Genomic DNA, 25,440 nt, shown 5'->3' on the forward strand with positions numbered 1-25,440 from the left:
ATCCAACAGAGTCTTCTGAACTCCATGGGCACCAAGCCTTCAGGCAGAACACAGACATACATATGAGCAAAACACTTGTAGAAATAAAATAAGTAAATCTTTAATAAAAATAAATCTATTCCTACCTAGTACAAGGCAAGAAACAAGATGCAGCATGAATTTTCATATGCTTGAATTCTATTCCCAAAGTGAAGAGGAATTCAGTTAGGTATGCATGTACCTTATGTGGTCTACAAAATAATTGTCCTTGAAAATTTTCTAGGTGGTGAATAGATTAATTTCTTGGCATTGCCAATGTCTTTAAAAGGATAATTATGCTATTTAATCAAAAAATAAGTCCATTTGCCACCTTTAAGATAGTGTTCTTCTCATGGATTCTGATGTAGTTTTTGCAATGTCAAGAAAATTCAGAGTAAGTCACCCAAAGGACTCTGCTGATGTGGTTTAAAAGGGAAAATAGCAATCACTGAGCTAAATCAACAAAACCCTATCTGTACCATTATTTCCTTAAAAAAATATATATACAACAAATACCATAGATCTGTTAATCTGTGAGACAGTGCAGCAAAGATTTCTACTGTGTAATTCTTTCTACTTTTTGTATTCTTAGTACATCTTAAAATAAGCATGGAACACACATTAAGGGGCATGGAAATATACAGAAAATAGTATTTGACTGAAGCGCAAGGCTGTTCAGTATCTACTTACCAGTGCATCATCTTGCAAGGAAGCAAAAAAGAAGCCATAGAGCAAATTAATTTGTTTCTTATGATCAATAAAGTCAAACATTGCGACCAACCAACGATAAAAAAGCACCTGTTGACAGAGAAAATGTGCCTTTAGAGAATGTAACTAATTGAGCTTTAATCTCTCCTCCGCACTATTTTAAAAGATACTAGCACCAAACAGGGTAATAGATTTTTATTTCTTAGTAAAAATTTCTGCTTGAACAGGGTCCTTTTATCAAGCTACATTGTTCTGAAAGCACAGGTTATGTACAAAGGGGTACTGCCATTACTCCATAAGCGGCTCTTCTTTGCTAGCCCTTAAGAAAGTTCTGAAGGACTTACCATCAAAGTATCTAAAAGATTACCTTGGTATTACCAGAGCACTTGCCAACACAGAGCCAAGATACCGCCTTAACCACAGAATCTTCTGATATGAGAGTTTCTGGAATCATGCACTTTAATATCCGTATGCTTATAGCATTCCCTGGGGGGAAAACACTCTAAATTAAACTGGATTTCAGTGTCTCAATTGTTCCTTTACTATGATCATAACTCTCTAAAACAAACTAAAAAGCAAATTATTTTATGTGTGTACATGTCCGTGTGAGTGCAGACATGTGTGCCTAAAAGTATGCGTCTGGATGGAGGCCAAAGTTTGATGGTATTGTCTTCCTGTCGCCTTACTTTTTAAAAATTATCTTTATTGGATTATTTTATGTGTATGGGTTTTTTGCCTGCATGTGTGTCTGTGTACTCCATGCATGCAAGGCCCACTGAGGTCAAAATAGGGCACTGGACCCCCTGGAAATGGAGTTAAAAAATGTTGTGAACTGCCATTGAGTGCTAGGAATCAAACCTGGGTCCTCTGGAAGAAGAGCAAGTGTCCTTAACCACTGACCCCATCTACCTTACTCTTTTATGCACATGGTGTTTTGCCTGCAATATATGTCTGTGTGAGGGTGCCAAATGCCCTAGAACTGGAGTTATAGACAGTTGTGAACTGCCATGTGGGTGCTAGGAATGGAACCCAGGTCCTTTGGAAGAACCGCCCGCTAGGACTCTTAACTGCTGAGATCTTAACCACTGAGCTGTCACTCCAGCCCCACTTAACTTTTTGAGACAGGGCCTGTCAACGAACCTGGAACTCACAGATTCAGCTAGACTGGCTGGTCATCAAGTCCTATGGATTCTCTGGTTTCCATCTCCTCAGTGCTGGGATCACAGATACATGCCTCTGCCTAGGCCTTCTCTCTCGCTCTCTCTCTCTCTCTCTCTCTCTCTCTCTCTCTCTCTCTCTCTCTCTCTCTCCCTACTTACCTATTTACCCATCTATTTCTTTATGTAAGGGTACCTTGTTTGCATAAGTGTATGTGCTATGGAGTTGGACCTAGACATGCCCACTTAGCATTAAAAAACACTCCTGGTCAAAAAAAAAATAATTATAGATACAAATGCAATAAGAATAAATTCAGATGAAAAAGACCTCTAAATGGATCACAGTATGTTTTAAAAATGTACGTAGGCTTGGAAGAATGAAGAAAAAGAGTATAGAGAGTTATAAAAAGAAGTAAATGGTTTTTTAAAAAATAAAACAAAGTCTTTAAAGAGACAGAGTACAGACAGTCATAGATAAAAGGAATAAAGAAAAATAAGCCATATAAAGATAATATATACACAGAGAGTCTGGACTATGCATATTATTGTGTTTTCTTTAAATTTTTTTGTTTTTGTTTGGTTGGTTGGTTTTGGTTTTTTTGAGACAGGGGTTCTCTGTAGCTCTGGAGCCTGTTCTGGAGCTAGCTCTTGTAGATCAGGCTGGCCTTGAACTCACAGAGATCCGCTTGCCTCCCGAGTACTGGGATTAAAGCGTATGCCAACACCACCTGGCCTTTAAATTTTTTAAATGTGAAAAAGCTAAGTACTAAGAGAGACATTTCATTGTATGGGCTGCTAAGTTAAACCAACATTTATATTTAAAAGATATCTTGACTTCAAAATTTGGGTCTAGACAGGCGGTGGTGGTGCACGCCTTTAATCCCAGCACTCAGGAGGCAGAGGTGGGAGGATCTCTGTGAGTTCAAGGCCAGCCTGGTCTACAAGATCAAGTTCCAGGACAGGCTCCAAAGCTACAGAGAAACCAAAAAAACATTGGGGTCTAAGAATATGTTGCTTTGGAAAAGAGGTTCTACTTTTATTTCCACAGAGGATGAGAACCTGTGGATTCCTTCCAGACTAATGTAGTTTGATGGACCAAGACCCACCCTGAAAGGTTGCTGTGAACACCCCCCAAAAATTACTTTGCCCAACAAATAGCAGAAAGCAGTTTGGAGAGAACTACGCCCAAATTCCCAAACATTGTTTATAAATATTTCTTTACATTTAAAGGGGGATATGCTATAGAGATCAATACTTTGCCCTAGTATGGATCTTGGTTTATTGATAAAAATTTTAGGTCAATTAGTTAGGCTTTCTAGATGTACAGAGATATATTTCATATAGATAATTATTCTTCAAACCTTTCAAAGACTACAGAATACAGCATTTAAAATATTTTAAGAACTTAGGACTTTTCATGACAGTGAGACACATCTGTTCCTGGCAGCACCAATCTACTTTAAGAGAATGATGGGCATCAGAGAGGTTCCTCATGGAGTTTGTTAGACATTTGGGCAAGAAACTGCTCTTGCCTGAACTATTTGACTTGACTTGCAGGACCCACAGAAAAATGACTGCTGACATTGCCTAAAGAAGGTGAAACAGTCCTTCGGGGTTCCTGCTTCATGAAAGAGTCTGCCAGACATTCTGCAGGACACAGAAGAATGTGACTGACAAACTGCTAAAATAGATGGAACTGTCTTTGAAATTTCTTTCTTCATGGAAAAGTCTGCCGGATACTATGGGTCTATAGGCTGAAGATGGGCGCTCCAAAGATACAGAAGAACTTTGGGTGACTGTCCAGGCAGTGAGATGTCTCTGTCAATTCTAGAGTTTTGGAAGTTGCTGACAATGCACTTCCTGTTTACTTAGGTAATATTATATCCTTTTGCAGTCTTTGATGGAGTTGAGGAATAGATAAAGTTATAGTTTTCCTTAGTTATGATAAAAGATAAAGTAGGTATAAATGTTATAACTCTAATTCTTGCTTGATATCTGTTTTGTTATATGTAATTTTACTATGTTAAAATTAAAACCTTCCTTTTTATTTAGACAGAAAAGGGGAGGGGATGTGGAAAGTCCTTCTGTATATGTGTTGCTTTTATTGGTACCATGTAAGTACTAGGAATTAAACCCAGGACCTTTGGAAATGCAGCTAGTGCTCTTAACCACTGAGTCATCCGTCTAGCCCCCTGCCCTTGACTTTTAAGTGAATATTGGGAATTTAAACCCAAGTACTCATTCTTGCATGTTAAGTACTTTGCCTACTGAGCCATCTCCCCAGCTCCTAAATCAAATTATTTAACCCAAATACATCTATTATAAAAAGGAGTTTAAGGGACCAGTTCTGGTGGTACATGCCATTAATCCCAGCACTTGGGAGGCAGAGACAGGTGAATCTCTGAGTTCAAGCCCAACCTGGTCTACAGAATGAGTTCCAAAGCAGCCAGGTCTACACAGAGAAACCCTATCTCAAAAAGGTTAGGGAAAAGCTGAAGAGCTGATTATGGAGGTATAGGCCTGGAAACCTGGCACTCAAGAAGTGGAGGTAAGAGGATCTTAAGTTTGAGGATAGCGTGAGCCATGTAGCAAGACATTGTCTCAAAAAGAAGAAATGAGAAAAGAGCTTCCTTTTAAGGTAATTAAGATAATTAGTAATTAGATAATTTTGGCAAATGCAGGACTCATTGAATATACAAAAGCTACAATGTAGATGCTTTTTCCATTACTAGGGCTTAAACCTAGAGCCTCATGCATGTTAGGCAAGCCCTCTTATTGTGCCACATCATCACTCCAATACATTTCATTTTTAAAACATCATGAATTTTAATAGTATGTGAATTATACCTCAACATTAAAAAAAGCCTTTCAACCCAGCAGTGGTAGCACACACCTTTAATCCCAGCACTCAAGAGACAGAGGCAGGCGTATTTCTGTGGAGGCCAGCCCAGTCTACAGAGACAGTTTTAGAACATCCAAGGATACACAGAGAAAAATCTGCCTCAAAAAAGCCTTTCAATCACTAGGAATAAAGTGGTTTTCACTTTAATTTTGTAATGACATAATAGATTATTACTAATGGTTAAACCTACTGACAGTCATTTTTCATGAGTTGTTGCATTTAAAAATTTTCTTAAAGGGCAGGGCATGGTGACTCAGGCTGCTATTCTCAGAACTAGTAAGGCAGAAGCAGGTTGATCTCTAAGTGTAGAGGTCAGAGGCCAACTAGTGGGAGAATGGGAACTGGTTCTCTTCGTCCACTATGTGGGCCCCAGGGACTGAACTCAAGTCCTCAGGCTTGCATGCAGGTCTAATGAGTCAGCTTAAATGAATATTAAAATGAAGATAAGCTATTCTGAATGCCTGAACATGGGTGAGAGAAAGCTACAAGTAAATAGAACACTGATCAGGTGATATTTCTAAGCCTGTCTTGTACCTCTAACCTTAATAAATGTACTTAGGATAGGAAATACAGAAGAGAAAAGCATCTTGACTGCCAGGATCAGAGATAATGGAATAAAGACAGTATAAATAGGAACTCGTCAGGTACATAAACCTAAAGCACTGAAACATACTTAGTGATCTTTTAAAGTCCCTCTTTGAAAAACCTCCAATGATATCAAGCACACACATGGTATACATACATACATACATTCAAGTAAAAACACTCATACACATAGAATAAAATAAACAAATCTTAAAAAAAAAGCCTGGGTGTGGTGGTGCATATCTCTATTCCCAACACTTGAGAGTCAGAGGCAGGAGGATCAAAGCAAATTTAAGATTACCCTTATCTTCTTAGCAAATTCTAAGTCAACTTCAGGTATCTTTTTGTGTCTGTGTGTGTGTGTGTGTGTGTGTGCTTATGTGCTTCTTTTTGTTTTCTGTTTGCTTATATGTTTAGTTTTATTATGGTTTGTCTATTTGCCTGTTTGTTTTCTTTCCTTTTTTTTCTTTTGGTTTTTCAAGACAGGGTTTCTCTGTAACTTTGGTATCTGTCCTGGAACTAGCTCTTGTAGACCAGACTGGCCTTAAACTCACAGAGATCCACCTGCCTCTGCTTCCCGAGTGCTGGGATTAAAGGCGTGTGCCACCACCACCCTGCGTCTGTTTGTTTTCTAAAGAGAGAGAGAGAGAGAAAGAGAGAGAGAGAGAGAGAGAGAGAGAGAGAAAGGAGGTGTGGAGTGGGACAGGTAGGGAGGTGGGGATGATATGGGAGGAGATGAAGGAGGAAAAACCATGATTAGAATATACTGTGGAAAAAATCATTTTCAATAAAAAACAAAACAGACACAGCACATTTTCTTTGGAAAGAAAAACAAAACAAATAAAACCCAAAAACTGTCTAAATGGCAAAACTAACAGGAAACTAATGACAAATATATCAGTTCAACATACCAAACTTGCCACTGATTGCCACATTTAGTAAAATATCAATTGTTTCTGGAGCTAAGCCATTTTTCCAAGCCACGTTTTCTACAGTTTTCAAGTGTTTTTCCAACATTGTATTTTTACTCAGTGAAGTTTTCTTGGGACCTGGAAAAAGAAACAATATTAAACAAGGAGACCTTGGACAATCTTTCAGTGCTCACCCTCGATAATTACAACTCATTAAAGAAATAGATTTATGCAATAACTGTCTTTCTCTAAAAAAAAAAATTAAAACAAGCAAATAAAAAACCTTGAGAGCCTGTATATTACTCAGTACTTAGCCACAATAGAATCTTCAGTGAAGAAAACATCCCTCATGCCCTGACAGCTCAGTATATATTGAAATATACTATATCACAATGTATTATATACTATAGACAAAACCAAACATCTCCCCAGCATAGTGACTGGAAGACACTGTGATCACCTCAGAATCTTTACAAAATGCTAATACTTATCATCTACTCTTAGACATCTGATTTTATTGATATGGGATTTATATATGTATATATGTATGTGTGTATATATATATACACACACATGTACACACACAGAGACATATATATATATATATATAAAACATTGAACTTAAATTAAAACCTCTTTCAATATTAGGACAATTCCAAAACTTTATTAGAAACCTTTATTTGTGTATATACACAAGCGTGTGTGTACCTATGAGTGTGTAAGTCATGTGTAAGGATGTGTGTGAAGGAGAATTTGATGCTAGGAATCTTCCTCTATCACTTGCCACCTTATTTTTTTGGAGACAAGGATTCTCAGTGAACTTGGAACTCACCAATTCAGTTAGACTACCTGGCCAGTAAGCTACAGGGAGTCTCCTATCTCTGCCACCCCAGTGCTAGTATTACAAGCATATACACTAAGCCAAGATTTTTACATACATACTGTAAATTTGAACTCGGGTCCTTATACCTACAAAGCAAGCTCTTCTTCAACTGGATCATTTCCCAAGCTTTCCTAGATGTCATTCAAAAGTCACAGTGCCAGGCTATATCCCATACCAACAAAATAAGATGTCTAAGAATAAATGAGAAGAATTAGTATGTTTTAAGGATTCTGAGGTGATCACAGTGTCTGCCAACCACTATGCTGGGAAGATGCTTTGTTTTGTCTATAGTATATAAATGTTGTCATATAGTAAATTCTCGGTGACTATTAGATAAAAATTTGAATAAACGAAAACATCTTTCCCTTTAAAAGCATTTAAGGCTGGACATGATGGTGTACACCTTTAATCCCAGCACTTAGGAGGAAGCGGCAGGAGTCTGAAACCAACCTGGTCTACAAAGCAATTTCCAGGACAGCCAGGGCTGTACAGTGAAACCCTATCTCAAAAAAAAAGTCTTAAAAAAGACAAAGATTATTTTTAGTCAGGTTCAGTAGGCCATTCTAACCTTGAACTTAGGTTCCTTTTACCTGTCTTACTCCCAGTGTTGGGAATTACAGATAGGACTGCCACTGCACCCAGCAATTAGGACTGAAATATTTTTAGGGAAAAATAGGAATTTCGGGGCTTGGGCTGGGGTTGTAGCTCAGATTCAAGAATGCTAGGTTCTACCACCAGCTCCACATAAACCAGACATGGTAATGTACACCTGTAAGCTCAGCAATCAAGTTAGAGGCCACCCTCTGCTGCATAGTGAGTTCAAGGCCAGCCTCAGATACATAGAGACCAGTCTCAATAAAAAAAAAAGTAAATAAACTAAATTGTACTTTCATAAGGAAAATCATCTGCCTTTACCTTTCTGGAAGTATCCTACTGCTATCTGCAGGTCATCTTCGTCTTGATCATCAGCATGTTTAGGATCCTCCGTTGAATTGCTTTCTTTCAAGACACTCTTCGAGTCACCTGATTTCTCTTTTACCTTCCAGGCTAAGAGATTGGTCTGAAAACTATTACTACCTTGAGAAATTTTGTTTTGGAGCTCAGAGCTTCTGGTTTTCCTCTGAGTTGCCATCACTGTATATATGTTCTAAACAAAAACGAGTACCAAGTTACTATTACCCAGTCAGAGACAATGACCATATTTGTCAGCATTCCTGCGTGCAACAGGTATTCAACGACAGGAGGCAAATAACCCATAGGCTTTTTTAGAAAGTCCTTGACCTGAACAGCAATAGATTCATAACTTGCCAATGTAATATATATCAGCTAAACTTTAAAAATGGCTATATTTTTTAAGTACAAAACCATCCCATCTCATAACTGCAATCTTTTCCTACTCCTATTCTATCTACCCCTCCTTGATTTTGCTGCTTTTGATCTTTACACTGTCTTTTTTGTCAGTAGTATGTTAAAATTGCACAGTTATAAAAGCTAACTAGGGCTGGAGAGATGGCTCAGAGGTTAAGAGAACTGACTGCTGTACCGGAGGTCCTGAGGTCAATTCCCAGCAACCACATGATGGCTCACACCCATCTGTAATGAGATCTGGTGCCCAGAACACTATATTCATAATAAATAAGTTTTTAAAAAGCTAACTAATGCCCAGGGTAGCAATATTATTCATTTATTAATTCACACGTTCAATAAATACTATGTACCATCATCTTTATGCCAAACACAGTCTAGTTAGTTACCAGGGCTGTAAAAATAAAACATGAATTCATGAACCCTACACTGGGGGACAGGGGTTATAAACCAAGGACCCAGTAAGTGACAAGTGCAGTGAAGTGACAGAAATGAGCTGGAGTAGGAATCTAAGTTTGAGTAGGTGTCCAGAGAAAGCCTCTTGTGGTGGTTTGAATGAGAATGACCCCCAGGCCCATATATTTGAATACATGATCCCCAGTTGGTAGAACTATCTGGGAATGACTAGGAGGCGTGGCCTTGTTGGAGGAAGATGTGTCACTGGGGGTGGGCTTTGAGACGTCAAAACTCCATACCATTCCCACTTAGTTGTCTGCCTTGTGCCTGTGGATAAGATATAAGCTCTGAGCTACTGTTCCAGGACTGTGCCTGCCTGGCACAGTGATTGCCACGGGTTCTGCTACCCCGTGTAATAGTTAAGTCTCAAATTAAATGCTTTCTTTTATAAGTTGCCTTGCTCATGGTGTCTCTTCACCAAGAAGAAAAGTAATTAAGACAGCCCTCTAACGTGACCCTTAAGTAAGATGAAATCTGAGTGCCAAGGAGTGGGCCATTTGAAGGTGCGGGGGAGGAGTATTTGATGAGAAGAAAAATGGAAAACATCCAAGCAAGAAAGAAATTTGCTTATTAATGAAAACGTTGTCAACACCAGTGTGAACAGTTTGGAGCGAAAGAGTTAAAGTGTAAAGTGAGAGTCAGAACTGTAACAGGGGTGATCATATTGGGTCTTATAGGCAAAGAGTAAGGACTTTGACTTTTCAGTATCAAACCACGGGAGAGAAAACGTAAGACCATTTTTCTTTTCTGTAATGGAGAAACTAGAGTTCAGAAGTGTTGAGAAACCACTTACCAGGCTTTGCCAAACAAAGCGGATGACTGGCCTGCAGTAGGCCTAAGTAGGGTAAAAAAGACTCACATGTCCTATGAGATACTCGATTCAGGAGCATATATACCTGGGTAGACTGTTAAAAAGATAAAACAAAGAATCAGACACAGATATGAGGGAAACCAAGAATAACTAATAAGGAACCAAGACTGGCTTCTAAGTTTTTATCTTCAAGTAGGAAAATCTACAGGAACAGATGGAATGACATTCAATCTCTTCCCCCTAGAACAGATGAGACCAGGGCAAGAGAGCATAGAAGTTCAAGACAGAAGGAGGGGAGGTCTGGTGACAAGAGTGTCCTACTTAAGAAAGGTCAGGGAGCAGATTAGGACCCACCTCCCCACTGGGCGAACTGCTCCAGCGCTACCGGGTGGTTCAACTCACGGCCCTCCCTCCCCACCTAACAGTGAAACTGGCAAACAACTCCCCGTCTAGGCCTATCCCTGAGAGCATAGAAGGAAATCTGATGCCAGATACCCTTTTCAGGGTTAGTCTTACCCTTGTCGGTAGCGGTATTGCAGATCTCAGTGCCACCCTGGCCCCAGTTTCGCAGCACCTCACCTTAAGAACTTCGGCACTGGTCACCTCACCTTAATAACTCCGGCACGGCTGCTTCAACTCGCCAAAAGCCGCCTCCGAGATTCAAAGGCGCCAGTCCCGCCCCGCGCATGCGCTTCGAGGGAGCCCGCAAAGGCGGGGGAAGCAAGTTCAACCGAAAACTAATTGGTTTGAGTGCAGCTCTAAGGCGGGAGGTGGCGCGCGCGCCAGCGGAGAAGGACGCGCCTCAATGACGCAGAGTGACTGGCCCCACCCACGGAGGCCTGGGGCGCGCCCAAGCCGGCAGTCGCTACTGGAAGTCAGTTGATTGATCGGTGGTGGTCTCCGTGTTCTGGGGTTTGCAGCGGTCATTTTGAATGGAACAGTGCTAAGTGACTTGGCATTGAATTTAACGTGGTCAAGTGTGGTTTTCATTTTGCCCACATTGACCCCAAATGTCGGGGCTTGGAATCTGCAGAAAAATGTAAAACTGAAAACTTGACAGTAAAGGCGGTTTTTCTGTATGTTATGACTTAAAGGGTCTATCGCTTTCCTGTGGCGTTTCGAGGTGGAGGTTGGGGGAAATGGACGATAAGAGAACAATCACAAGATCTGCCTGCTTTTGACAGAAGATGGGTACAAATAACTTAAATTTACTAAAAACAGCCAGGTGGTGGTGGCACACGCCTTTAACCCCAGCATTTGGGAGGCAGAGGCAGGCAGATCTCTGTGAGTTAAAGGCCGGCCTAGTCTCAGAGTGAGTTCTAGTACAGCCAGGGCTACACAGAGAAACCCTGTCTCGAAAAAAATAAAAAATTCTGGATCAGATGTTAATCCATCTTGAAGGTGGCTGTCAACGTGTAAATATTGCTAACCTTGAAGAACTAACTGACCTCAAACTAGCTAAACCAGCAATAATAACTTAGTACACGCTCTAACTTTAGCCCCTAATTTAATCTCTATTAAACTAGGAATAAAAGCCAAAGTGGAGGCTCGAGCCTGTAATCCCAGCACAGGAGAGACTGGGGGAAAAGGACCACCCAAGGAGGACGGTCTGGGCTACAAAGTGACCATGTCTTTAAAAAGAAAGAAAGTTAGGAATAAAGAAGGAATTTATAAAAGTACTGCCTCTCAGCGACTTGAGGCCATAAGATTATTATGAATTTTATATGCAAAATTATACAGGAAAAACTTGCCATCTCAGACCAGCATAAATAACCGAGGATTAACTTGAAGTATTTGATATAGACTACAGCAAAAACGACTACCACATCTAACATGGTTTTAGAGTAGTTTGACAAACTCATTTACTCATGCATAAAAATTGAGACTGTCCATTTTTTCTGATAGCTGCTCTTTAGCAAAATTGAAATTTTTATTGAGCCATTTTTCATGCATTTAATGATTTAATACACTCAAATAAGTGTAAACTGGACAGGATTGAAGGCTTCACCCTCCTTTTCGCAGATGAAATGGTACCCTAAGTGATGAAATAACTTACTTAACATGACAAATTTGTGGCAGTACAGCTTGTCACTTTGTGGACACAGTATAGTAAAAGACACTGCTTCATATTTATTTAATGAACCCTGGGGTTTTTTTCTGAAATAATATTTCATCTTTTCCTCTGCCTCACTCAATATAGGCCTTCCTAGACCTGGAAATGGTATTGGGATCCTAAAGCTTTATCCTAAGACTCTAAGGCTTCCCCTCTTACGTGGTAACATCAAAAAAGCATGAAGGAAGCCAGGTGGTGGTGGCACATGCCTTTAATCTCAACTACACAGGAGGCAGAGGCAGGCAGATCTCTGTGAGTTCAAGGCCAGCCTGGTCTACAAGAGCTAGTTCCAGGACAGCTAGGGCTGTTACACAGAGAAACCCTGTCTCGAAGAAAAGAAAAAAAAAACTAAAAAGCATGAAGGAACTTAAAAGGATGTGCAAATTAGCAACCTTGTTTGTATACTGAAACTATTACACCCTTCTCTTCTTCATCTAGTCTTTTGTTTCTTTAAGAGTTTGGAGCTAGGTGTGGTGACACATACCTTTAACCCAGCACTCAGAAGGCAGAAGCAGATGGATCTTTCCAAGTTCCAGGACTGCCAGCGCTACATAGTGAGACCTTATTTCAGAGAAGGGGGGGGGGGGGGCAGGTACCTGGGCTAGGTGTGATGAGTGACATGGGCCTGGGTGCCCAGGATTTGTGAATTAAAGAAAGAGAATCTCTACTTTGAGGCCAGTTTAGGCTCTACAGTGAGACCTTGCCTTAAAATAAACAAATACCAACAACAACAAGCTCAAGAAAGTCACACGAGCAGAAGACTGAGTTCCTTGCTTATGGGAACTTTTCTTTCCAGAGTCTCAGTCCATATCCACACCACGTCCTCCAAATTTCAAAAACCTTTATTTTGAAAGAATGAGCGAAAGAAGACAGTTAGCAATTACCAAGGACGATGACACTGAAGAAAATACAGTAAGCACTCTTCCCACACACAGCCCCTGCCCCCTTTCCCATCCCTGACACAACATTAAAACCATCAAAGCACATTTGACAAAGAAACAGCAGTATGTAACTACAAAAGCAAATTTCCATACTGCTCAATCCAACTAACCCATGTCAAATGTCCTTCCCCTAGCTAACTCCACCTGCTCGAATGCTGAAGAGATGTAAAACAGACATTTCTGGGGGTATTTTGGACTCTGTTAAACATTCGCAAAGTTCGGTGACAAATCAATAAGAGTAGAGGACTCCTCTGATAGGTAAACACTGGATACAGCTTTTCCATCTAATTTCAGGTTTCAGAAAACCACTAGGGCTGGAGATTCAAACTTTAAATAGGACCAATCGCTAGTCCCTCGGTGGAAACTGTGGGGAAGCTGTCAGACCCTGGTTGGCTACTGAGAATAGTGAAAGTGAGGCAGCTTTGGGCTTAAAACCAAATTTGACTGTGTCTAGTAAAAAACTGTTAATTAAATTTCAAACTGCTAGCCAAAGAGCTCAATCGCTTGGACTCAAACAAAGGCAAGGAGAGACCTCCCACTGTGCCGCTTGACGAAGCACACTATCTATTGCCTGCATATATCCCCTGTTTGAATTAAACTTGATGTTGAGTGTTTCGAACTTAAAAGCCGAACTAGAAGCTAATTAAATTGAAGAAACTCTTCTTGTAAAATGGGGAATTTAAGTTTACAGCTTAATGCAGAGAGGGAGTTCCACCCCACATGGAAATAGGTTCTTTGTTTTCTACTAGAATAGGATTCTCGTTCCAGGAGGGTTCCCTATTCTACATTTGCTGGAATCAATTTATGAATGGAAGGATACCTGTGCAGGATTAGTTCAAAGATCAGAGCCTCCTCCTCCACACATGTGTGTATACTCACACACATGGCAATTCAATACATTCCCCCCACACAGAATCTCACAGTCACATGCTTGCTGGAGTCCACCTCACAAGCACACCTCAATAGTAGCCATACACATGTACATGCAGCAACATATGAGCGTTGCTCCAGGGTGACTAAAGGCAGTGCATGAATGTCAATGTGGGGAGGTCATTTTAGGGTATAGATGTACACAAGCCAATTAACTTGCAGTTTGTACTTTTTGCTTTTCCCCTAAGAACAATAAATCAAATGAAAAACACACACTGATATCTTCTTGGGTGTCAAGGAGGCAACTGCCTAGAAGGTCCACATTTTGCACTTCCAATTTCCTATGACACCTTCACTTTGCTCTGCGGGGCCTTCTCATATAAGGAGGGTTGCTCCTCTGCGCTCTCAGGCAAGGCCTTCTTCTCAGAACGGTCTTCCGGCTTGCGCGCAATCAGCAGGCGGCAGGTGAGCAGGATGCCAAACACCAGAGCATGCGCATAGCGTTTGAGAGGGTCGCCGACCAGCTGGTGGAAGAAGAGCACAGCCAACACCAGCAACAGTAGCAAGAAGTTGGCCACATCTTTGGGACGCCCAGGGACCAGGGTCATGACGATGCCGCAGGCCACTTCAAGAGCTCCAATACTTTTTCGAAGGAGAATGGAATTGATGCCCATTTTCTTCAGCAGAGGAAGGGCTCGGACATAGCTCTTGTACGCACGTTTCTAGAGAAGGGAGAGCATAAGGAAATCAATGCATTAATCACAATTTTAACAGCCAAATCAAGAAAATACCAGCAAGGGTCTGTTTTCCCTTTCTACACAAACCAAAAGTATCTCATTTTTACCCTGTCCCTTAAATAATACCTTGTGAATAGGGAAAAGAGGAGGCGATCTGTTTGGAATCTCTGTGATTAAAAACTATGAAAGTATGGGACTGGAGTTTCTTCCCTCTGTTCTTCTGAAGAGGCAAGCAGGTCTCTGTCTGTCTGTCTCTCTCTTTCTTTCCCTTTCCCTTCTCTCAATAAACTCCTCACTTAAGCTCAAAAAAAAAAAGTATGGGACTGGAGAGATGGCTCAGCAGTTAAGCTGTGTTAGGTTTGGTGGCACTTGCTTTTAGCCTCAACATTTGGTGGGGACAAAGGCAGGCTGATCTCTATGAGGTCAAGGCCAGCCTGGTCCATATATTGAGTTCTAGGACAGCCAGGACTGCATAGTCTAGAGAACCTGTCTCAAAACAACCACAGTAACTAAAAGAGCACTGGGTACTCTTGCAGGGAACCTGGGTTGGATTCCCAGCACCCACATGGTGGCTCATAACCTTCTCTAACTCCAGTTCCATGGGGACCCATGTCTTCCCGCTTCTGTGGCACTGCACAAATGTGGTGCACAGACGCATACAGAAAAAACGCTCATACACATAAAATTAGAAGAGGCCATCAAACCACAAAGAAGGCCCTCAGCTGTCCCATCCCTGCTAGCACATTGACCTTAGATTTAGCCTTCTGAACCGTAAAAATAAATGTGGGTTGTTCACAAATTGCCAGTTTGTAACATTTTGTTATGGCAATCTGAATCGACTAAGGCACCAAAAGTAATAACTCAGCAAACCTGGCTTCATAGTATTTTTTTTAAAGTTGCTGCCTGTAAATTACTAAGGAAATAAAAGAAATTCATTGAAGCATAAAATTGGTTCATGCAATCCATATCCATACTTTCTAGCACTTGCTTTGTCCAAAGGGCAAGACAATGCATAGGAAAGCCTCACAAATTTGACTTCCTTTATTGGATTGTATGGTAGTTTTTGTTTTTCGAGACAGGGTTTCTCTGTGTATCTCTCTGGCTCTCTCTGGCTGTCCTGGAACTCACTCTGTAGACTAGGCTGGCCTTGAACTCGCAGAGATCTGCCTACCTCTGCCTCCTGAGTGCTGGGTGGCCTACGCCACCATCGTCCAGCAGTACAGTAGGTTTTTTTTTAAAAAAAAAAAAAAGCAGAGGTGAAATATACGTTTGTAGAGTCTGCCAAAATTGCTGATCAACTTAAAAATGCACTGGGGCTACAGTTAACAGAGTAGTTGTCTAGCAGGCGTGAGACCTTGGGTTCAATCCCCAGACTACATGAATCAGGCATGTTGATACTTGCCTGTAAGCCCACCACTCTAGAGGTGAAGGCAAGAAAATCAGAAGTTGAAGGTCATCCTTAGCTACATAGTTAGAGGTCAGACTGATACATATGAGACCCCAGTCTAAAAGAACAAACAAGCCCTAGTTCCTTCACTGACTCAATATTTAGTATTTCCATATGCTAGGCACTGCACTAAGTATTCTGAATGCTAATATGAATCTTTCAAAAAAGAAAGCCTTATCTTGTTTTTAATTAATTAATTTTTATTCTTATCATATTTTACATCCCGACCACAGTTTTGTCCCCATCTTCTCCTCCCAGTCCCTTTCCCCCACAGCCTCCTCTCTCCCCAAGATCCACTCCTCCTCCTTTCCCTTCAGAAGAGGGCAGCCCTCCTAGAGCTATCCACTGAATATGGCCTATCAAGTTGCAATTAAGACTAGGCACATATCCTCATAGCAAGACTGGACAAGGCTACTCAGTAGGAGGAAAAGGGTCCCAAGAACAGGCAAAAGAGTCAGAGAAATCCTCCCACTCCCAGTGCTGGGAGTCCCACAAGAACACCCAGCTGCACAACAATATATATGCAGAGGACCTAGGTCAGACCCATACAGGGCCCCTGATTGTCGCTCTGGTCTTTGTGAGCCCCTGTGAGCCCTGCTTATTTGATTCTGTGAGGCCTTACCTTCTTGCGGTTTGAAGTTGAAAAGGGATAGAGTAGATACTGAGCTGTGTAAGTGTGATACAGTGTGGAGTGTCACATAAAATAATGCAGTGGGCATAGTGGAGGCATATCAAATCTCTTCAGATGGTGACAGTGACAGTGGGACCCTAAAGGAAAAGCTAGTGTTTACAAGAACAATAAAGCCTTGGCAAGTGGAGGAAAATGGATGGGTAAAAAGGCCCTGAAGTATAAAGCAGATAAATGGATTGCAAACACAACCTCACTTTGATGTGGACAGGAGTGGGGAAGGGAAGGAAGACTTGAAATAGAAAAAAACGTATGGACTGCATGATGGAAAAGTTCGTTGTGCTATGGAGCTTTGGACTTTGTCCTATAAGCCAGTGGAAACAACATAATCTGGTTTTTAAGGGATGTCTTTTTGGAAAGCATGAGGATATATTTGAACAGGTATAGTTGCAAACAAGGAGGTTGAGTGAGATGCCTAGACTAGCAATATAAAACACATTCGGACACTCAAAAACTCAAATAACAAATATGCAAACAATTCTAGGGCTGAAGATGTAGCTCAGTTCGTAGAGTGCTAGCCTAGTATGCGGGAGGCTGAACGAATTGAGCTTGTTGGTGCAAGTCTGTTAATCCTAGCTTGGGAGAAAGAGGCAAGAGGATCTAAAGGTCAAGGTCATCCTCAGCTACAAACTGTGTTGGAGGCCAGGCTGGAATACAAGAGATCCTGTCTTAAAAAACAGAGAAAGAAAAAAGAATTCTGGAACCTACAAATAAGAGAAAATTGGTCAATTTGTCTTTATGTATCTGATTTTACTTAATACAATCTTCAGTTGCATCTATTTTTCCAGCAAATGACATAATTTCATTCTCCTTTATGGCTCAATACAACTCTGTACTGTAAGAGGAGACTCCTGGGGGCTGGAGAAAAGGCTCAGTAGTTAAGAGCCTGTACTGCTCTTTCAGAAGACCCAAGTTTAATTCCCAGCACTCGTGTGGGGTGACTCACAGCCACCTGTGACTACAACTTCAGAATATTCAAGGCCTCTGACCTCCATGGGCACCTGCAATCATGAGATTAGTAGCTTGGTAGTGGATCAATCCCAAGTATGTACGAGAGAGAGAGAGAGAGAGAGAGAGAGAGAGAGAGAGAGAGAGAGGTCAAAGGCACCAGATGAAGGACTACTAAAGTCAGATCTCAATTTCTACGGCTGCAGACTGAAGAAAAGTTAAACCTACATCTCCCTTAGACATTTTCACTATTCCTTACTAGAGTATATGTTTACTTGATATTGTACGTAATCTGTTGATGCAAATACTAAACTGTTTTTACATGAGACTTGAACATCCAAGGATTTGGGGTATCACCCCACTCTTGTTTCTACCCTGCTCCTGAGCATGTGAAAAAAAATATGTTAGTCATAGTTCTTTCTCTATTTTCCCACCTTAGGTCAGGTGTTTTTGGAGTGAAATTGAAAGAGAGGTTTGCCAGGCACAGTAAATTCTAGGCCCAGGGAAGCCAGAGCCATATGGAGCAGACTCAGGTCAGAGTTACAGATGTTGCTGAGAAAGCCTGCCCCTCTCCTCCATGGTTAATCTGCAGGCACACACCACTTGCCTCCACGCCAGTCCCACCTCTTTATCCTGGTGACAGTAGCAGGGATATATTAGAGGAAGAATTCTAGATCCAAGGTACTTCTTGAACATTTATGAGAACCATTTTCCCTCCAGGAACATCTTCCCTCCATTTCAAGATGGTCTCATGAAGCCCAGGTTGGCCTCAATATGTAGCTAACGATGGTGTTGTACTCCTTATCCTCCCCCTCCCCCTTCTCTCCCCCTCTCATTCCAGGATCCCCTATAACCCAGGCTAGCCTCAATAAGTATCTGAGGATGCCTTTGAATTCCTGTTCCTCATGCTTGTACCTCCCAAGTGCTAGGATTACTGGAATGAATTACAAAGCCAACCATATTCATTTTCAAAAGTAAAGTTCTTAATTAACACTAAGTTTTTCAAGGAGGGATTCCCAAATCCTAAAGTTTGAACTTCTGGAGGATGCACAGAGGGGAGAAAGTCAGCTTCTTAGAGATCCTACAGTCTCTTCAGGTCCCAGAACATTCAGCTATGGACTGAGTAGCTTATCCGAATGCCAGCCCTCACCCCCAGCATGAATCACTTAACAAGCCAGAATAGATTCTTATCTATGGTATTGTGGAATCTGTAAGCAGTCACTCTCCTGTCCTTGTACCCATACCCAGAAGAAACCTTCTTTTCAGCACTGGAAGCCAAACCCAGGACTTCATGCACAAAGACAGGTAAATGCTGCACCACTGAACCCTTGTTTTTTCTTCCCTCTTCTTTCTCAAGAGAAAACTGAATGTGGGTAAGGCATTTCTTCAAATCTTTAGTTCTAAACTGAACATACACACATCGGACCTATTATCCACGACTCAAATGGAGATTGTAATAGTTTATTAGAAATGGGATGATATTCATTCTGTTGTAGAGTAGAAGAGAGACATCAAAAGTCTCCTACCATTGACAGCCTCTTTCTTAATGCTTAGGGAAGGCCACCTCACCTTTTTTTTTTTTTTGAAACAGGGTTTCTCTGTAGCTCTGTCCTGGAACTAGCTCTTGTAGACCAAGCTGGCCTCAAACTCACAGAGATCCGCCTGCCTCTGCCTCCCAAGTGCTGGGATTAAAAGTGTACACCACCACCACCTGGCTACCCCACTTCTAACAATAGAAAGCTCACATGCCATGGATCTGTAGTAACTAGATCTCTGAAGGCATTAATGGTATTAATGGTAAAATAGAGCCGACTGATTCACTTTCCAAAAAACCTGTCACAATTCACTTTTTTATGTCTGCCTTTATTTTTCCTTTCAAATAAAGCAGACCCTGAAGCCATAGTTTCCTGAAGAGGCAAAGAAGTGGGAAACAGAAGTATTGAATCAAATGTTTCAAATCTCTTCAAAGGCAACCATGCAACAGTATCCTTGGACCTGCATTTGTTTTATTGCTTGGATAAAATTACAGGTATATTATTGCCTCAGCTTCCGCTTTTATAAATTAGATGATTATTTTGGAAATGTAATTGAAGATTCACAGTACTACAGCTTCAAGTGAGAGTAACACAGACAGACAGACAGACAGACAGAGTTAGAAATCAGGACAGTAAAGTTACCCTTGTCAGGGTAGAACTGAGAAGGGCATAGACCATGATGGAGTGCTGGTCATCTGCTTCTAATGGATACATACATACTTGCATGGGGAGATTCTGAAATTTTCTGGAACTGTAGAAGTATGTGTTGTCTGTGTGTTAGACTCCAATAAAATTTCCGGGGAGAATTATATGCAAGTTGAAGGGTGCACTTACAAAAATATATTTTGCCCAAAAGTCTCAGCCTAGTTACTATCTTAGACCACATAAAACCTACACAAGTGCTGCAAAATATGCTGACTCACGTATGATTTTCATGAATTTTTGTAGAAAAAAGCCACCTGTGAATCATAGAGCATTATCTGAATGCAATAAAAGCTCATGACATTAAATTGCCAAGTATTCATATGAATGATAAGCACCTTTTAGGGGCTTTCACTTTCCATTGTCATTTATACTTACCTCTAACAAACCTGATCCCATTAAGTGAAGGTGATTCTGCCTACATTCTTCTTAGGGCAGGTGAATCTGTCCTCCACTGTTAAGTCAAAACCACTTGGAAACAAAGGCCAAACAGAGTCTACAAGCTTCCAGATACAGCTTTGGTGATTACAGTAGTGTATGGTTCAGCTTGTGTGGCTAGCTGTGCGAACTAAGCAAGTCACATCACACCTTAGGGTCTATTTGCTCCCTAAGGAAATAGATATACTGCACCACTTCCAAGAAGTCTAAGCATCAGTGAATTACTACCCTATTACCTAGTTGGAAAGCAATTAATGGCACTGATTGGAAGCATAAAAGATTGCCTATGGACATTAAATAAACTGCACAAACATGTTGAGAATGTCTTATTAGGGTTACACAAGCAGGGGAGCACCTAACTAACTACAGATAACCAAATTAACAGAATTAACAAATCTTTTCTGTGAGGGGATGCAAAGAATTAGAGACTTACCCTATGGTCCCCAAGGTCCAAACTCTTTGGCTTCTTTGTGACAGCATGTTGGTGTTTTCTTACTAATACATATGTGGTCTCCTGTGCTCACAGGATAAAGCCGCCACTTTAAAAAGCTGAATACAGATTGCATGCAGGCTAGCCATTCATATACCCCCAGTTTCCACACAGGAAGCTACTTAGCAGCATCTGTAAGCGTTGTCTCCCAATTCAAGTGAACTAATGAGGCATTCAGTCAAGGGCATCTCTGATCATGCAGGATTCACTTGGGATATAGAAGACTGTATAATAACACTTCCTTAATCTGGGGGAGGTATGAGACAACACATACCAAATGGAATATTCAGAGATGTACGTGCTAATTCTGTAGGAGAGTCACTGTATTGTACAGCAGCGAGTGGAGTCTTCAGTACTGCCTGATTGCATAAAGGTCTGTCCACAAGAGCACATCAAAGTACATTTTGTTTTCCTATGCACTAGATTCTAGCCCCTTAAATGACCACTAAAATTAGTTAGAAAATCACTGCATAAAATAGAACCAATTATCACCGTCACCTACTCAAAGATTTCCTTGAACACTTACCGTACCAGACATTATAAACATGTGTCTCAGCTAATGTTTACAACCTTTTGAGACAGGAATTCTCATTTCCATGTTACAAATAAGGGAACCGAGAGTTCCAGAATTCTAACTCTGACTTGAATGAATCCAAACCCTGCACTCTTTCAACTAATATTTCCTGTATTCTCCAGTCAAGCCAGGAGAAAAGTTCATATATAGTCTTTTTTTATGGTTTATTCTTATTTTATGTGCCTTGGAGTTTTGCTTGCATGTGTTTCTGTGTGAGGGTGTTGGGAATTACAGACAGTTGTGAACTACCATGCGTGGGCTGGGATTTGAACCTGGGTCCTCTGGAAGAGCAGTCAGTGCTCTTAATCGCTGAAACATCTCTCCAGCCCCCATATATAGTCTTTTGTTTGGTTTTCTAGCACTTTCTCCAGTTATTCTTCATAGAGAGAATAATGTCTAAGATAACATAATAGCTTTATTTATTTTTTCTCGAGACAGAGTCTCTCTGTGTAACCTAGGCTGGCTTCAAACCCACAGATATTCATGTGTCTCTGCCTCTCAAATGCTGGGATTAAAAGTGTGCTCAACATGCCTAGCACATAATGGCTTTAAAGTAGAGGTTAAAAAAAAGACAGAAGAAATGTATAAGTCAAAATTTTGAAAATTGGCTCAGAAATAAAACAACCCCTCAAAATATAGATTGGGGAATTGAACTCATACAAAAGAAAAAGAAAGAAGAATGTTGGGTACTTTTAAGAGTCAGTTGTAGGTTTCATGAACAAAAAAATTCAATAACCCCCTGTGCACATGATTTCCAGTCTCCTCTCTAACAATAGCTTTCTCTATAATCTTGGATAAATCTTTAAACCTGGTGTGTTCCAATTATCCATTAGTAAAACAGAAAGGTCTAATAAAATGAATCTACCTCACAGAGATGTTCTAAATAAATAGCGTAAGTACACCAGCACCACCCATCACCCCCTTGAAATCTCATGAGAAATGACACTGCCGTCAATATGTGACTAACTCCACTAATACAGAAAAGTCACTTCAAAATGGGAACTAATCATTCCATCTGTCCTACGTTTGGCGTTCTGAAGGACTATTGACTCCCTCTCAGAAACAAGAAATGGTTCCTGAACTGCATAATCAAGAATAAACCGGAAAAGATTGAAGGATGGTGATGAGGCAATGCTACAATGACTCATTAATTCACCCATCCATCCCACAAATATATATTACTCATTTTGGAGAATATGTATATTCTTTTTGGAGAGAATATATATATATATTATATATATGGAGAATGTATATATGCTTTTAGAGACAGGGTTTTGCTCTGTACCTCACGCTAACCTGGAACTTCCAAATCTCTTGCCTTAGCATGCTGGATGCTGTCCACAAACGTATATTGAGCACATTTTGTTCAAGAACTGAATACTGCCTCATTTACAAATGGGCTCCAGATTAAAGCTGGGATGAGTCTAGGCACTACGCAGTGGGCCTGCTGATGTCAGAAAGCCATCAGCAGCCACAGCCTGGCACTCAGTGCAGGAGGAGACCCTGGGAAAGGGCAGTCTGAAAAGCCTCTATAATCTTCATACCACTGCGACATCCACCTTCCAGTTAGATTTCCACCCCTCCAAAAGCCCCATAGTACAGAAACACAAAAGTGATCTAATACACACGCAATTGTTCCCTATTGCTCTGTTACAGAGTATACCAATTTAAACCTTTTTCTGTATATGCCAGGAGATCTCCAGGCTGTTTTCTCTTGCTTTCGTTAGGCTGCAATAGACAGCTCCACTCCTTAGGAAGAAGCTCACTCTAAACCCATTTGTGGCTAGTACTCCTCATGAGCTCCTGCCAAGCTGGTAGGAAGCTTTCCGGTGGTGACTCCATCTTATCCGAATTGCCTGCAGAGCCTAACACTGTACTTAGGGTGCAGCTTGGGGGTCCTCTAAGGCAGCTGGGCAAAGGTTCAGAGTACAGGAAACATAGTGAAGAAAGCTATGTACCTAAAGAAAGGGAAAGCTTAAAATACCTCTGGTGCACATGCACAAGTGTATAAATAAATGTACATATGAAAAGTAAAGCAAGAGCACATTCGTGCCTTTAAAATCAAACACTAAACTGGTCCAGCCAAGACAAAAGCATAAAAGCATTTCCCCTCCACTGCTTCCCTGTGTTCTAACCTCTTGAAGCCCTTTGGTGGCTTCTGCTACCTCCCCCTACCCCCTTCCCCAGTGCAGGCAGCCTTGGCTACTTATTTTGACCTGCTTTCAATTCCATCTGGTCTAACATACTGGGAGGAGGGGAGCTGAGAAGGAGAAGCATATTAGGATTTGCCTCTGGGACTAGACCTAAGCCCCCTTCCCCCACCCAAGAGTAATCCTGTGGTAAGGAAGAAACATAACGCTCATGCCCGAGCTGTGTGCAAGTATTTTCTGAATATCGACAATTTGCCAGACTTCCTCCATTTACGGCTCATGTTGAAGGGGCCCTGGAAAGCTCTGCAGTGGGCCCTGGGAGGGCAATTAATCCGTCTCAGTGTGTGAGGCTATTCCTTCCTGCCTTGGCCCTAAAGTAGAGATCCTCTTGCCTCTTGTCTCTTTCTTCTCTTTTCCCCTAAGCTCATTTTCATCTTGACCTTGAGAGCCCAGTAATGTGCTTACACTCATTACTGGCACTCTGGTGTAGGCTTCGAGAAGCCTGTCCCTGCAACCGGGGCGGGGGAATGGAATCAGCAAAGTGACAGGGGTGGAGGTGAGAGACCGAAAGTGCTAGAAACATCTCTTGCTATCTCCAAGTACTCCACTACATAAGTCCCCATGGCACCTAACTGGGAAAGGCAGCCCAGCCCCCAGTTTGCGGAGCTGTTTTGGCCAGTCACCTTAGGGCATTCCAACTCTGCAGAGAGGAAACCTGCAGAGGGCCTGGCTCTGGGCAGCCACCGGAGGCATGGTGGGGATTACAGACGGTTTTGCAGGACAGGACGAACAGACTTGATAGATTGTGTAGATTAGCCTACACACAAGATAAAACAAGACATCCAGCTTTTTCCCTCCAGTGAAGGGGTATAAGCAGAAGAAGCTCCGTGACCTTTATTTGGGGCAAGCCTGCTTTGTCTCCAAGATCCAGATCGCACCCGGGCGCCTAAAGGCATACCGTCAGCTCTGCACACGGGATGAGGAAGAATACCTCGCCAGCCCCTACAAACCCCTAGCTTTAGGAGCCCGTCTCCTCACCCCACCCCCAGCTCTTCTTCTCTTTCCCCTTTGTTCCTCCCTAAAATAAATAAACTCTGGCTAGCTAAACTCTTTGCTTAGAGGAAAAGACTCCGTCTTGGAGACTGGCTGTGGCTGGGACTTTGGGTGTGTGCTGGGAAGAGGGAAAAAGGCTCATCAATGACAGGTGCTACGCAGGTCTCAGCCTTTTGCTTGACTTTAAATTGGGGGTCCTCGCTGGGCAGCCCCTCCCCCAACTGGCATGCAGTGGCACCGAAACAGTTGTTCCCGGCATAGCCCACAATGAAATCGTTTTTGTCCAGCTGTTCCTTCTGAGCTGTAAAGTTGTTAGGGAGAAGGGAGGGTCCGCGGTTAGGGAAGAGGTTAAGGGAAAGGCACCGCACCGGAGCAGAGAAAAGAAAAGCGGAGAGGTAGTCACAATCCCATAGGGGTGCGCTCCTCATTGCTGGTCTACATCACTTACCATCTCATTGTAGGCATCCTTGCTGAGCCTGGGGGTCAACTTGATAGTCCCCATGAAAACAAAGAAGAGTCCCAGGGCCACTGAGAGGGCCACGACAGTTATGGTTCGTGGGGATGCCATGGAGTCGCCAAGGCAGGTCCCAACTAATCTTTCTGCTTTGCGCAGCCGGGGCTGTCAAGGCGCAGGCAGTTAGCACAGGGAGAGCTAGAGGCGCGCTGCGGAGGCAGCAGGCAGAGAGAATGACAAAGGGAGAGGAGGGAGCTGGAGAGAAAAATTGAGAGATCGAGATTCAACCACTCTCACTACAACAATCGCTGGGTCCTAATGCCCTACGCTTGCACCTCCTTGGCATAAAGGACCGTGAAGAAGTTAAAAGAAGCCCTGAACTGAGACGGAGAACTTCCAATTCTTAAGTGCAAAGAAGGCATTTTATGCTTCAAGTTCAACACCGGGAATGAGGAGTTTAGAAAGACGTCCTTTCTACTATTTCACCAGGTGTATTTTGAAACT

The 25,440-nt window shown here is 41.8% G+C and overlaps 2 protein-coding genes across 3 annotated transcripts in view; both read right to left on the minus strand.

Moving 5' to 3' along the window:
• Cenpi (centromere protein I) overlaps positions 1 to 10,540 on the minus strand; it is a 64,326-nt gene extending 53,786 nt beyond the window's left edge. The window contains exons 1-6 of one of the 2 annotated variants that reach the window (XM_085684759.2): positions 10,405 to 10,540; positions 9,779 to 9,890; positions 8,080 to 8,311; positions 6,282 to 6,419; positions 1,094 to 1,212; positions 709 to 816 (exon numbers count right to left, since the gene is read on the minus strand). In XM_085684759.2, the coding sequence (XP_085540885.1) occupies positions 709 to 816; positions 1,094 to 1,212; positions 6,282 to 6,419; positions 8,080 to 8,296 (582 nt within the window). In that variant the 5' untranslated portion in view covers positions 8,297 to 8,311; positions 9,779 to 9,890; positions 10,405 to 10,540. Of the gene's footprint in view, positions 1 to 708; positions 817 to 1,093; positions 1,213 to 6,281; positions 6,420 to 8,079; positions 8,312 to 9,778; positions 9,891 to 10,312 lie in introns of both variants that reach the window. The other variant, XM_085684758.2, reaches the window with a different exon arrangement.
• Positions 10,541 to 12,733: 2,193 nt separating this feature from the next.
• On the minus strand, positions 12,734 to 25,183 carry Tmem35a (transmembrane protein 35A). Its single transcript, XM_048418015.3, has 2 exons — positions 24,931 to 25,183; positions 12,734 to 14,442 (listed from the first exon to the last, which is right to left on the minus strand). The coding sequence occupies exons 1-2, from the start codon at positions 25,048 to 25,050 to the stop codon at positions 14,062 to 14,064; spliced, it is 501 nt and encodes a 166-aa protein (XP_048273972.1). The 5' UTR covers positions 25,051 to 25,183; the 3' UTR covers positions 12,734 to 14,061.
• Between the last annotated feature and the right edge of the window lie 257 nt (positions 25,184 to 25,440).

Source organism: Myodes glareolus, chromosome X (genome assembly GCF_982192425.1).
Source record: "Myodes glareolus chromosome X, mMyoGla1.1, whole genome shotgun sequence".
Classification (NCBI taxonomy): Eukaryota; Metazoa; Chordata; class Mammalia; order Rodentia; family Cricetidae; genus Myodes; species Myodes glareolus.

Excerpts from the sequence above, each read along its gene's own strand:
- Tmem35a (XM_048418015.3), bottom strand. The coding sequence starts at position 25,050 with ATGGCATCCCCACGAACCATAACTGTCGTGGCCCTCTCAGTGGCCCTG. Across the intron at positions 14,443-24,930 it reads AGGATGCCTACAATGAGATG|AAACGTGCGTACAAGAGCTA; the intron begins GTAAGTGATGTA and ends TCCCTTCTCTAG.